This window comes from Anomaloglossus baeobatrachus, chromosome 6, assembly GCF_048569485.1.
Source record: "Anomaloglossus baeobatrachus isolate aAnoBae1 chromosome 6, aAnoBae1.hap1, whole genome shotgun sequence".
NCBI lineage: Eukaryota > Metazoa > Chordata > Amphibia > Anura > Aromobatidae > Anomaloglossus > Anomaloglossus baeobatrachus.
The window spans coordinates 306,356,342-306,370,327 of record NC_134358.1 but is presented as its reverse complement, the minus strand read 5'-3'; the positions used below and the strand labels follow the sequence as shown (position 1 = coordinate 306,370,327).

The 13,986-nt window shown below is 44.2% G+C and overlaps 1 protein-coding gene across 2 annotated transcripts in view; it reads right to left on the bottom strand.

Annotated features, from left to right (window-relative positions):
• The window catches only part of AHRR (aryl hydrocarbon receptor repressor), a 359,460-nt gene that overhangs the window by 14,109 nt on the left and 331,365 nt on the right, over positions 1 to 13,986 (bottom strand). For both annotated transcript variants that reach the window (XM_075316523.1, XM_075316524.1), the window contains 2 exons: positions 7,501 to 7,700; positions 1,559 to 1,662 (listed from right to left, as the gene is read on the bottom strand). In XM_075316523.1, coding sequence (XP_075172638.1) covers positions 1,559 to 1,662; positions 7,501 to 7,700 — 304 coding nt within the window. The remainder of the gene's footprint in view (positions 1 to 1,558; positions 1,663 to 7,500; positions 7,701 to 13,986) is intronic.

Below are 13,986 nucleotides of genomic sequence, written 5' to 3'. Positions count from 1 at the left end.
CATCTCCGCCCCTCCGCTTCTATTGGACGTCTGCCATGTGATGTCGCTGTGACGCTGCACAAACCGCCCCCTTAGAAAAGAGGCGGTTCGATGGCCACAGCGACGTCGCAGGGAAGGTAAGTCCGTGTGATGGGGCCTAGCGATATTGTGCGCCATGGCCAGCGATTTGCCTGTGACGCTCAAACGACGGGGGCGGGTGCGATCGGCAGCAACATCGCTAGCGATGTCGCTGTGTGTAAAGTGCCCTTAAGGGTTCATTCACATTAACCTATAAATATGATGAGTGCATTGAGATTACAGCAGAATTCACATGACTGAGAATACTTAGAAACCACAAATAAGTATGTTTTTATTAAAAAGTAACATAGTACAGGACACTAGTATAATTTGTTTGGGAACAATGTAACTCACTTATTAGTAATGTCATGATTTATAAACAGCCCCTCAGGAAATGTAGGACAATACACAGACAATGTGACCGGTCATTGTAAAAAGGTTGACAATTGCACACAGCACCGCCATTGCCATAAAGATTATAGTGGGCTTTGGATGGCACTGGATGCCCATTTACTGTGTAACAATGCAAACCATCAGTTAACTTTTATGACTTAGGCCCGCTTTACACGCTGCGATATCGTTACCGATATTGCTAGCGAATGTACCCGCCCCCATTGTTTGTGCGACACAGGCAAATTGCTGCCCATGGCGCACAAAATCACACGGACCCGTCACACTACTTACCTGCCTAGCGACGTCGCTGTGACTGGCGAACCGCCTCCCTTCTAAGGGGGAGGTGCGTTCGGCATCACAGCGACGTCACTAAGCGGCCGCCCAATCAAAGCGGAGGGGCGGAGATGAGCGGGACGTAACATCCCGCCCACCTTCTTCCTTCCTCATTGCGGGCGGCCCCAGGTAAGGTGAGGTTCCTCGTTCCTGCGGTGTCACACACAGCGATGTGTGCTGCGGCAGGAACGACGAACTACATCGTTACTGCAGCAGTAACGATAATTGGGAAGACGGGGGGATGTCACCGATGAGCGATTTTGAACGTTTTTGCGACAATTCAAAATCGCTCATAGGTGTCACATGCAAAGACATCGCTAAAGCGGCCGGATGTGCGTCACAAATTCCGTGATCCCAACGAGATGTCGTAGCGTGTAAAGCCACCCTTAATCTTCTAATTAAAGTATGGATTACACAGTGAAAAATTAGAAACACGTAATTTCTAAAAAAAAAAAAAACCTAAAAAATTCTGTCTATCTTATTATATATTGCCAATATATGTAAAGCGCAGTGGAATTAATAGCGCTATATAAATGAATAAAATTATATATATATGTATATGTATATATATATATATATATATAGTATATATGTATACTGTATATATACATATACATACTGTATACAAGTTTGATAAAGTGTTTATTAAGCAAAAATTACACAAAAATGAAAGTTTGAAATCAGTCCGATCTTGGCCACTATTGATTTCGCTTTTCATGATCTAATAATGGTTTGCATTCACAGTACCCATTGTAATTGGCTTTGTAATACATACACTTGATTTGGTTCTCTGTATTGTGTAACATATTCGGAAAGCATGCCCCCTGGTGGTCATTCCTTCCATTATTTTCCACATCAGTATCGGGGAACACTTTTCCTCTGTAGGGAAAAAGAAAGAGGCAAAAGACTCAATCAGAAAACATAATACGAGGTATAGTGTATTACCTTCCTGAATAAGCCCAGGTTATTCTGCTAGTTGATAATAGAAATAACAATTCCCGTTCTCTAATTGACTAGAATATACAGTATACTATTTTTTTTGCAGAAAATGAATGAGTTATGTTGATCCCCACCACAAACTGCACTCCAGTGTTGAAATTGGCAACAGCATTATCAGCTTTGTTATGTAGCCTGGGACAGAGTCAGCAGAGAGCAGTTGTCTGAACACGACGAGCCCCTCTCTATACTGAACTTTGACTGTCATCAGCTAAATGCTGGAGGTCTCGCTTTATGAGCCTCCAGCAATATAACATTGGAATGACTGGCAATGCATGCTACAATAGCCAAGTCCATGAATGCAGGAGTCATATTTGGCTACCCTCCTCCTATGTAGGCAAATACTGATGGCACAAGCCACATTGTACTGCCAGAGGATTATATAATGTTCTGGGATATGCTTACAGCCAGTGGTCACAGATAACTGAGCCGTGACTGTAGCCACACTAGCACGCCTGCATGACTGAATGTCAGCGGTTCCTTGGAAGAATAAAGTTTATTCGTTTTCCGTATGGCGGCTGTGCACCTTTCTAACTCTATTAACCTGCAGATTAACCCTATATCTGAAGGTTATCCGACGTGTTAGATTCCCTTACCCAAATGGTGACTGCCAACAGAAGTGTGCCATCACTACATAGAGAAGGCACCATATGGCACAGGTGCCAGTTGTGTTATATAGCTTGTAGCTGCTACTATCAGAACAAGTTCCAGACACAAGAGATTAACCCATTCAATGCTGTTAAGTGTGACAGCAACATTTAAAAGGCCTTCGACATTCTGGTCATCACTCCAGAGCCAAAGAGCCATGGCAGTAGGGTAAGGAGACAGTTGACTCAAAAATAGGCTTAATACTATCAACAGCTTGAGTATTCTCCACTCAATGCAGGAGATTTAATAACCACAGAACTCGAAAAAAAATGGTTGAGGATGCTAAAACTTTACTTTTGCTCCAATTAGCATTAAAAATCTTTAAGCCACAATTAGACAGGAAAGCATGTATCCATTCCTATTATGCCAAGCGGGTAGAACTGCATCTACAAAACCAGGAGATGCGTGTGTCTCCATTATACAAGAGGAGAGCACTATGTCCGACATCAAATGGCATGAATTTCCACAAGTCTTATATTAGTCACCCTACTACATATACAGTATTCCCTCAAGGGAACTCAAAACCACATTAATAGACTTAAACCAAGTCATCTCTATAGTCCATGAGAAATTCAACAATAGCACTGGTGAGCGGCACAAAGATAAACTGGATGTATCTTACCGCTCCAATTGTGCCACCATCAGGTAGGGATCCAGTTTGCATCACAGGGATGCCCATGATGAGTGGTCCTCTAGTTGTAGTGATTGGCTGCTATTCCTATTATTCCCTAAGAGGGGGGTGACTGCAATTCTTTATGTCCTAACCTCAATTAGGCTATGTTCACACATGGCATCTTTTTGCCAGTGCATCTTGAGTGCATCAAAAATGCACTAAAAACACCCCAAAAACGCACTGCTGCAAAACCGCCCAATGCGTTTTTACCGCATTTCTGCCCAATGCGTTTTTAAGTCAAATCTATTGACTGGAAGGGCTCAAAAACACGGGAAGATCGCAGAAATAATTGACAAGCTGCAACTTCAAAAACGCAGCCAAGATGCAGCCAGCAAAAGATGCCCAGTGTGGACAGCAAAATAGAAATTTCATAGACTTTGCTGGAGGAAGGAAATGCATGCATATAGGTGCATCTTTGTGATGTCAAAAACGCATCAAAGATGCATCAAAAGATGCTCTATGTGAACTTAGCCTTAGATCTCCAAACACCCAAAATAGAATCTGGCCCTGTTATTGGAGATGTCTCACTGATCTTTACCAATTCTTCTCCAGAGTTCTTTAGTAGTTTAGTCAATGTATTCCAAGCCAGACTGGCAGGAGACCAAGTGGTCAACTCCTTCTGTACAACATTTTTTTGCCTACTGACATTGTTTGGAATGCTTGTTGTCATCTACAGAAGCACGGAATTATAGCATCTGCAATTATGACTGGACTATGCCACCAGGTATCTTATTTTCATAGTTTTTTAGCTCTAAATCTATCATAACGTTTGACTTTTTCTATGAGCCTATGCTTCCTTCTATATTTCTAATCCTCATTAGGAGTCTGTCATACAGACAAAAATTGACTATGTTGCAATGGTATACTGTGTAATAGGGGCATGGCAACCCCTGAGTTGAGTTGAGCCAGGTTCCAATTTAGGGGCCACTTCAAAAGGAATTGGTAACCAAGGTTAGGATATAGAAAATGTCAGTCTTCTTCTGTTAGGACATAATGGAGATCGGGGTTGATCTCTAAAGCTGGAGGAGCGCTTATGGGCTACCCTTTGATATAAGCTAGACTACCCTGAGATAGTATAACAAGAGCGGTAAGACAGGCCCAATATATCCCTATGCCACTCCCCTCTGCTATTGTAGATTTTCTGATGGACTAGACTGCCTTGAAAAAGTATTCATACAATGTGAACTTTTCCACATTTTTTAACAACACACCCACAAACTTAAATGTATTTTATTGTGGGTTTATGTGGTATACCAACAGAAACTAGTAAGTATTTGTGAAGTGTAAAGGAAATTATGTTTTTTTCTAAAACATTTTAAAATACAAATCTGAAAATTGAAAATTCCCCTACATAAAATCCTGTGTGACTAATTGCCTCCAGAAGTCACCTAGTTAGCAAATTGAGTCCACCTGTGTGTAATATATTCTCAGTATAACTACAGGTGGTCTGTGAGGGCCTCAGATGTTTGTTTGAGAACATTAGGGATCAATCAGCATCATGAAAATTAAGGAACACACCAGATAGGTCAGGGATAAAGATATGGAAAAGAGTAAAGCAGGTTTAGGTTTTAAAAATATAACCTAAGGTCTGAACATCTCACAGAGCACTGTTCAATCCATTATCTAAAAATGGATGGAGTATGACACAACTGCAAACCTACCAAGACATGGCCGCCCACCTAAATTGACATCCCAAGCAAGGAGAGCACTATCTAGAAAACAAGCCAAGAGGCCCATGGTCACTCTGCATTGATCCACAGCTCAGGTGGGAGAATCTGTGCACAGGACAACTATTGGTCGTATATTCCACAAAGGCCCACCATCAGTACATGTTTTTGGGATTTCCTTAGTATTGCACAGGTGATAATTTAATCACCTGCAAAGGGGATGATTCCAAAATTAGTGCAATGCTAGAAAATCCTGAAAACATGCCCTGTTGGTGGGCCTTGAGGACTGGAGTTGGGGAACTTTGTGTTAGAGGCTGCAAAGTCTTGAGACTGGGGTATAGTTTTACCTTCCAGCAGGATAACAACCCCAAACATACTGCCAGAGCTCCAATGGAATGGTTTAGATCAAAGCTTATTCATGCATGTGAATAGCCTAGACACAGTCCAGACCTAAATCCTATTGAGAATCTGTGTCAAAACTTGAAATTTGCTGTTCACAGACTCCTCCATCCAATCTCACTGAGCTAAAGCTATTTTGCAAAAAAGGGGAACAAATGTCAGCCTCTATATGTGCAAAGTTGGTAGAGACATATCCCAAAGACTTGCAGCATTAATTACAGCAAAAGGTGGTCCTGCAAAGTAGTGACTCGGGGGGCTGAATACACATGTGCATCACAAATTTTCAGATTTATATTTTTTAAATGTTTAGAAAACCATGTAGCATTTCTTTTATACTTCACAAATACTTGTTACTTATTTTTGGTATATCACATAAAATCCCAATATAATACATTTTAGAGTGTGGGTGTAACGTGAAAAATGTGAAAGAAATCACTGGGTATGAATCCATTTTCAAGGCACTGTGCACAGATGACTTTTCAAGTCTGTTAGTGTGGTTTTTAGTCCCCTTTAGCGATTACAGTATGTGTACTATGGTGACTAATACCAGTCTTTAGGAAATGCATATCAGTTAATGTCTAGTGTTCTTCCCCTGTATGGTGGAGACACGCGTCTTCTGGTTTTGTAGGTGCAATTCTACACACCCACTCACTATTATGGGTAAAGAAATGTACTTGTCGGTCTAATTGTGGCTTCATTGTTGTTAATGTTGATTTCAGTAAAGGTTACGCTTTAGTGTTCACTATTTTTTTTTGTTCTATTGCAGGGGATGAAGGGATTGCAGGTTCAACTCTTCCAAAGGGACTAGTAAATAAATGTAAAAAAATAATATATACTGTATACACTATATATATGTTTACATCACTCCCTGTTACTCAAACATACATAGTAAAATAAAATAAGTAATTTGCTTTTACTACATATATAACTGTCCAAATTAATCAAATATTAATATATTTGTCCTATACAGTGAATGTTGTAATAGAAAGAAAACTTGAAATAGCAAAATGTTGGCACTTTGCATTGCTCAGAAAAATGAAATAAAATAGATTAGATAGTTGTATGGATTTCAAAATGGTACTACAGCTAATTCCACAAAAAATAGCCCCCAAACATTCATAAGGTGAGAGAATTTTATTCTTCTCAGGAGCTTCCAGCTTTCAGTCATAGATGCAAATATGCAGCTTTCAGTCACCGCTCTATCATGGTTATGATTAAGGAAGTCTAACTTCTGAAACGTGTCAACCGCGTGTTTATAACTTGCTGCACTATGATTTTTAATTAGTTTTCAATAAAATGGAATTTTAAGAAAAATATTTTCCCTATGAAGACGTTGCTGCTGGATATATTTTTCTTTTTGCTGCAATCACGTTTGAGCCTCCCTTATTCCATGCACCATCTGACCTTCTCTACAACATGAATTTACCAGCATAATATCATACGGTGAGCTGTATCTGTTCTTTTTTTACTTGTGAGTCCACTGGTGAGTCTGGGACCAGAAGGTTACAACGTCTTATTATGCGCAGGTCTACAACTGGTATTTGAGTGAATCTATCTTTTTTTCATGCTGTAAAGGTTAGGGCCTCCCTATCTGGCTTTCCTTTGTAGTTTAAATCTCAGGTGCAGCTCTTTTGTGACCACTAAAAAGTCACGTGCCTTACTATCTGATGCCGGTTATAGTGTCTCATTTTATGCTTGACCACTTTGGAAGGAGCCTGTCTCTGGAAGAAGTTGAGGAGTCTTGAATATGGCTACTGTGGTGGTTAGCTGCATTGGAGGAGCTTGGAGTGTTTTTTCCTTTTTATGTCTATTTTCCCTCTGTCTGTCTCTCTTACCTTGTGTTATATTATGGCAATGGAGAGACTAGTGTTCTCACTGGCCTTCTCACTAGCCAGGGTGAGTTCAGGGCAAGCAAGAGCCTAGGCACTTGATGGTGACATTAGGGACGTAGAAAAAGCATAAGGTACAGACAGGTGCGTTTTAGGAGGTGTCCCCTTGCCCCTCTCCCTATCTCCAAAGCCTTCCTTCTATACTATACCCTTTATTATCCTTGTGTTACGCTGCATGCTGAGCATCTGTACATTCTGTCATGACAAGTACTTTGATTGACAGCACTTCTGTGTACAGCGAACTGTCAATCAAACTGCCTGATGGTCATGCTTACAGCCGCTGCTCACAATGCTTGATGTCAGACAAGCTTTTATAGCATTAACCTATAGATTAACCCTACATCTGCAGGATAATAGTGTGTTGGGACATGACAAGTTCCATTTAGAAATCATACAGCAACATATTATTTTATGACTATTATATTGGATAAAAAAAGTGATTTACGTGTTTTCAGTGTTGGAGGGTGTGCCAGGCTTTTTCTGTGTCCTCACAAGCACGCTCTTCATCTTCATCTCAGTGATAGGGGGAAGCAGAAGTGGCACGACTATGCAGAACAATGCCATCTGTGGGGGAACACTTGTTCCTGGAGATGCTTTCTTCTTCTGTCCAAAGAGGAACTTCAGCTTACCTTCAAACTGCATTGTCTGCACCACATAAAAGATATTACCAGGGAAGAGGTTATTAACGAAAAGGATGTGGAACTGAATACAAACCTCACTTTCTACTCTATGCATACTAATACATGTAGCCAGTCTTGTATATACTATTAGAAATATACATATTTAACCCCTTACATGATATTCCCATATGCACAAGATGCCCGCTTGTACCTTTCTTGACCAGTAGATGGGGGTATTGCATCATTTTCACCTATCAGCTTAGCTTTAGAATATTTGGCATTCCCATTAATGGTATTTAGAAAGTAAATGTAATTTATCATACATTCATGCTTCATACATTTAGGAGAGAGACTCATGTACATAGTAGAGGACCACCCTCTATTAACCCAAAATTACCTAAAGAAAATATTTCAAAATGTGTTTTCTTATCCATGCAGCTTCTTTAAGGGTATATTCACATGTGGCGGTTTTGTCACTGAAACTTCTGCAACTGAAAATCTGCCCATACTTCTGAATGGGTTCTTTTTAGTAGCTTGTGGATGGGTTTATTACAAGCTCAATTTAAATTAAAAGGAACCAGTGGTGATTTATGCTGCCCGGACCTCAGACAACATGAATCAGGGTCAGAGTCTCTAACTACAAATATCCATACCATAATATTTCAGAGAAATGGACATGAACTGGGCTTTTCCATGTCCTAGGTGTGTATTGATTGATGTACCATATTTTTCGAGATAAAAAAAGGTAAGAAAAAATATGGGGTCTGTTTTTTAATCCGGTGGTGTCTTACCGGAGGGGGGCGGCAGCAGTGGTGGAGCGGCACTCAGAGGAGGCAGGGGTAGTGCTGGAGTATAGAAATGCTGTCGGAGGTGCAAAGTGGGGCCCAGACACTCACTGTTGGGGCAGCGGGCACTGCTCTGTGCTGGGGCAGCGAGTACTGCTCTGTGCTGGGGCAGCAGGGGCACTGCTCTGTGCTGGGGCAGTGGGCACTGCTCTGTGCTGGGGCAGCGAGCACTGCTCTGTGCTGGGGTAGCGAGCACTGCTCTGTGCTGGGGCAGCAGGGGCACTGCTCTGTGCTGGGGCAGCGAGCACTGCTCTGTGCTGGGGCAGCGGGCACTGCTCTGTGCTGGGGCAGCGGGCACTGCTCTGTGCTGGGGCAGCGGGCACTGCTCTGTGCTGGGGCAGCGGGCACTGCCCTGTGCTGGGGCAGCGGGCACTGCTCTGTGCTGGGGCAGCGGGCACTGCTCTGTGCTGGGGCAGCGGGCACTGCTCTGTGCTGGGGCAGCGAGCACTGCTCTGTGCTGGGGCAGCGAGCACTGCTCTGTGCTGGGGCAGCAGGGGCACTGCTCTGTGCTGGGGCAGCGAGCACTGCTCTGTGCTGGGGCAGCGGGCACTGCTCTGTGCTGGGGCAGTGGGCACTGCTCTGTGCTGGGGCAGCGGGCACTGCTCTGTGCTGGGGCAGCGGGCACTGCCCTGTGCTGGGGCAATGGGCACTGCTCTGTGCTGGGGCAGCAGGGGCACTGCTCTGTGCTGGGGCAGCGGGCACTGCTCTGTGCTGGGGCAGCAGGCACTGCTCTGTGCTGGGGCAGCGGGCACTGCTCTGTGCTGGGGCAGCGGGCACTGCTCTGTGCTGGGGCAGCGGCCACTGCTCTGTGCTGGGGCAGCGGCCACTGCTCTGTGCTGGGGCAGCGGCCACTGCTCTGTGCTGGGGCAGCGGCCACTGCTCTGTGCTGGAGCAGCATGGGCACTGCTCTGTGCTGGGGCAGCAGGGGCACTGCTCTGTTCTGGGGCAGCGGGCACTGCTCTGTGCTGGGGCAGCGAGCACTGCTCTGTGCTGGGGCAGCGGGCACTGCTCTGTGCTGGGGCAGCGGGCACTGCTCTGTGCTGGGGCAGCAGGCACTGCTCTGTGCTGGGGCAGCGGGCACTGCTCTGTGCTGGGGCAGCGGGCACTGCTCTGTGCTGGGGCAGTGGGCACTGCTCTGTGCTGGGGCAGCGGGCACTGCTCTGTGCTGGGGAAGCGGCCACTGCTCTGTGCTGGGGCAGCGGGCACTGCTCTGTGCTGGGGCAGCAGGGGCACTGCTCTGTTCTGGGGCAGCGGGCACTGCTCTGTGCTGGGGCAGCGAGCACTGCTCTGTGCTGGGGCAGCGGGCACTGCTCTGTGCTGGGGCAGCGGACACTGCTCTGTGCTGGGGCAGCGGGCACTGCTCTGTGCTGGGGCAGCGGGCACTGCTCTGTGCTGGGGCAGCGGGCACTGCTCTGTGCTGGGGCAGTGGGCACTGCTCTGTGCTGGGGCAGCAACCACTGCTCTGTGCTGGGGCAGCGGCCACTGCTCTGTGCTGGTGCTCACTGATGGCAGCGAGGCACTGGCCATTCTGAAGATGTCGGCGGTGTGGGCTTCAAAGAAATGGCGGCCGAAGTCAGCGTGTACACAGATGAGAGCTTGAGCCGAGCGCTCTATCGGCGAATGTGCCAACTCAGGGCGCCATTATTTGAAGAACTTACCTCCGACATCTTCAGAATGGCCCGTGCCTCGCTGCCCACCCGCAACACAGAGCCGCATAGAGCAGGGCCGCGCAGATCTGCACAGAGCAACACCGCAGAGAGCAGCACCCGCAGCACAGTGCACAGAATTGCCCTGCCTCCTGTGACCCCCCCCTCTCCACCAACCCCTAGTAAGCGCCATTTGGATTTTAAGATGCACCCCACATTTTTGGGAGGAAAAGTGCGTCTTATAATCTGAAAAATATGGTAATTACTTTGGCATAGAGTAAGTGGGTAGCATGTACCTTCACCCACCTGCACAAGACCTGTAGTGCCATCTGACTGATAGATTGCAGGTAGTATTTACTTCCATTGTCTGAACATAAGTGTACATTGTTCTGATCGGCTTCCGTTACTCTCTGTAAACTATTTACCCACTGCTTATCACCAAATGATGGTGGCTCACTGATCCTGGCAGCGGTACTCACCCTCTCCGCCATGGACCTGTAATTATTCCTGGCTGGCTTTATACCATAAATGTTAGTTTGCTTTACTAAACCACATGAAATGATTGTTTATTACGGAGCGAGATCCGTGCCAGAACTCAGCAAGTTGTTATTACTCACATGGAAAGTATGTTTTTTTTTGTTTCTTATGAAGATACATGGAAAGTAAACAAGGTTTGCAAGTTTAGTATTACATCCTACAATTTTAGTATTTTTCTAAAATTGAATATACCACTTCACATAATTAGTCAAAAATTGGGATTTGGGACTTTTAGTGGGTGAATGCTTGGAATGGTGACTAGTTCTTCATAAATGTGAACTGTACTTTCAACAAGCTGCAGAAATCAATAGTATTTGTGAATATAGGAAACTTTGCAGCAAAGAGACATTTGCTTTCTCCTTTTATGAGCCGTTTCCTTCCCTACACCTGTTTCCTAAACTCACCATCCATGCTATCAAAACTCCCCTGAGATGTGAGGTTACACCTCCTGCTGTAGAGGATGGGGAAAGGAGTGAAAAAACAGGGGAAGACACCAAAAGATAGTGCTGAACTTTCTAACGACTCTTTTTCTTAACTCCAGAGCTGGATTCATGTCTGCACAAATTATTACTCCATGTTGCTTCAGCCTGTGTGTAACTAAGAGCAGGAATTCCTCCCTGTATACTGTGCTGTGTATCCGAGAGATTATAGCAGCTGGTGTCTTCTCACCAGCTCTGAGTCAATTGCAAATGAAGAGGCAGAGACTGGTGAAAATGCCGGATACAAGACATATGATGGCCAGAAAAGGTTCCACGTTTACACACAGGACAGCGTGTTCTGAAGAGTCACTTGAGAGGACAGTTAGCCTTTAAATTGTATCATGTTTCTCCAAAAATAAGACAGGGTCTAATGATATTTTTGCTTGGAAAGATGGGCTAGAGCTTATTTTCAGGGGATGTCTTATTTTTTTTTCCATAACCAGCAATCCACATTTATTCTTGAACAAAAAAAACCAAACAACATTTATTCAAATATAATCATATCATCACATTCTGGAACATCAACATATCTCTCCAAACCCTGTGTGTAACACATGAGCACATATGTACACACACACTGCATATACACACGTACACACACACTGCATATACACACGTATACACACACTGCATATACACACGTACACACACACTGCATATACACACGTACACACACTGCATATACACACGTACACACACTGCATATACACACGTACACACACACTGCATATACACACGTACACACACGTACACACACACTGCATATACACATGTACACACACACTGCATATACACACGTACACACACACTGCATATACACACGTACACACACACTGCATATACACACGTACACACACACTGCATATACACACGTACACACACACTGCATATACACACGTACACACACGTACACACACACTGCATATACACATGTACACACACACTGCATATACACACGTACACACACACTGCATATACACACGTACACACACACTGCATATACACACGTACACACACACTGCATATACACACGTACACACACACTGCATATACACATGTACACACACTGCATATACACACGTACACACACACTGCATATACACACGTACACACACACTGCATATACACACGTACACACACGTACACACACACTGCATATACACATGTACACACACACTTTCTTAACTGAAAGAAGTAATATGTAACTGCAGAAGGACAACATCTTCAATGTAACCTTTTGTCACCTACTTAAGGGAGAGCTACTAGAGGACACCATGATTAGTTTTTTTCTGTATATTAAAAATATTAAAGTTTATTTTAACGTAAAAATACTTTGGGTTACAGGTTGAAAGCCAATGATTGCATGAGCTACAAAATTGTAATCATCCATAATATAGGTTGGGTGTGTGAGACCAATGCCTATTGAAGTCTCAGGACGTTTATTAAAGGGGTGATGTGAAACCTGCTTTATGTTGGATTCATCTGAGGGGATCTACAGTTAACCTGACACGTTCCTAGGAAGAGGATGCAAAGATATACATATGATATGGAGGAAACTCTCATTCCTTTCTCCCCCAGGTTAGTGACTCTGCAAGATATAGGAATACAAACATTTTTTGTCCACAAGAAAAGGCAGAATCACTCAGTAGTCTTGGGATATCCAAAAACCAGGAGAAGTAGTGCTAAAGAGTGCTACGGTCATCTTGAGTAAATGGACGCTTTTTAGAGATGGAAGAATCATCTCACAGGACTTGGCCAAGTCAGTGATATGTGATCTCAGGATCTTACTGACGAGCATTCCCGATCCCGACTCCTCTTTTGATTAGCCGGGCTGGTTCAATCTCATCATTGTGTGCGAGGTGCACACACGACGTTACACCATCAGGCTAATCAAAACGAGAGCCAGGAATGCCGGGAGGTAAGGAAATGTGCACGTGTCCTCCTGTTCATCTGTCACAGTTACTGACTAATGGATCGGAGTCCTGATAATTGATTCTAAGGCTATGTGACCACGGGACTCTGTATCTGCGGATTTTTCTGCATCAAAATCCGCAGCTTTCCCCCGGAATCCGCACCTTTCCATAGGTGCGGATTTTGTGCGGATTTGACGTGGATTTGATGCGGATTTGACGTGGAATTTGTTGGGGATTTTGCGATTTTTTTTTTTAAATTCAATTGAATAGGCAAAATCCGCACGAAAATCCGCACGATTTGCGCTGCGGAAAAATACGCAGCAATGGCACTGCATTTCCCAAATGCCATAGAAACGGCTGGGGAGTAGCTGTGCTGCAGATTTCTGGAAAATCCGCGGCTTTTCCGCGAGAAATCCGCGGCAAAATCCGCGCATTTTCCGCAGCGTGGGCACATAGCCTAATATTTCTAAATTGCTTTAGAAATGGTCAAAGAAAAAGCCAAGAAAAGCAAGCACCTAATGAAAACTGCAGTGGGCCCGTGGGACCATGGCCTCTCTTGTATCGCTGTATGGAAATATAGGCATCTAAAGATTGGCAGGTGCTTTACTGCTGTTCATGGGGTCTTTCCTAATACTATCTTTATCATTTGCTGGGCACCACTGCTGCTGACTTGAATCCACTACATTTAATAGCTTATTGATGCTCAATTTGGAGTAAGTGGTTATTTTCTAAGTGTATCATTTTTTTTCAGGGCCAAGGATTCAGTAAAATATACAGTAATTATTGGTGATTATGGCATAGAGCCGTAAGAAAGCTTGCTCAACTAAATCATTTTTCATATCTAAGGTTCCTTGACATATTTAAAGTGACAGTGAAGGGAGAGTGGGGGAT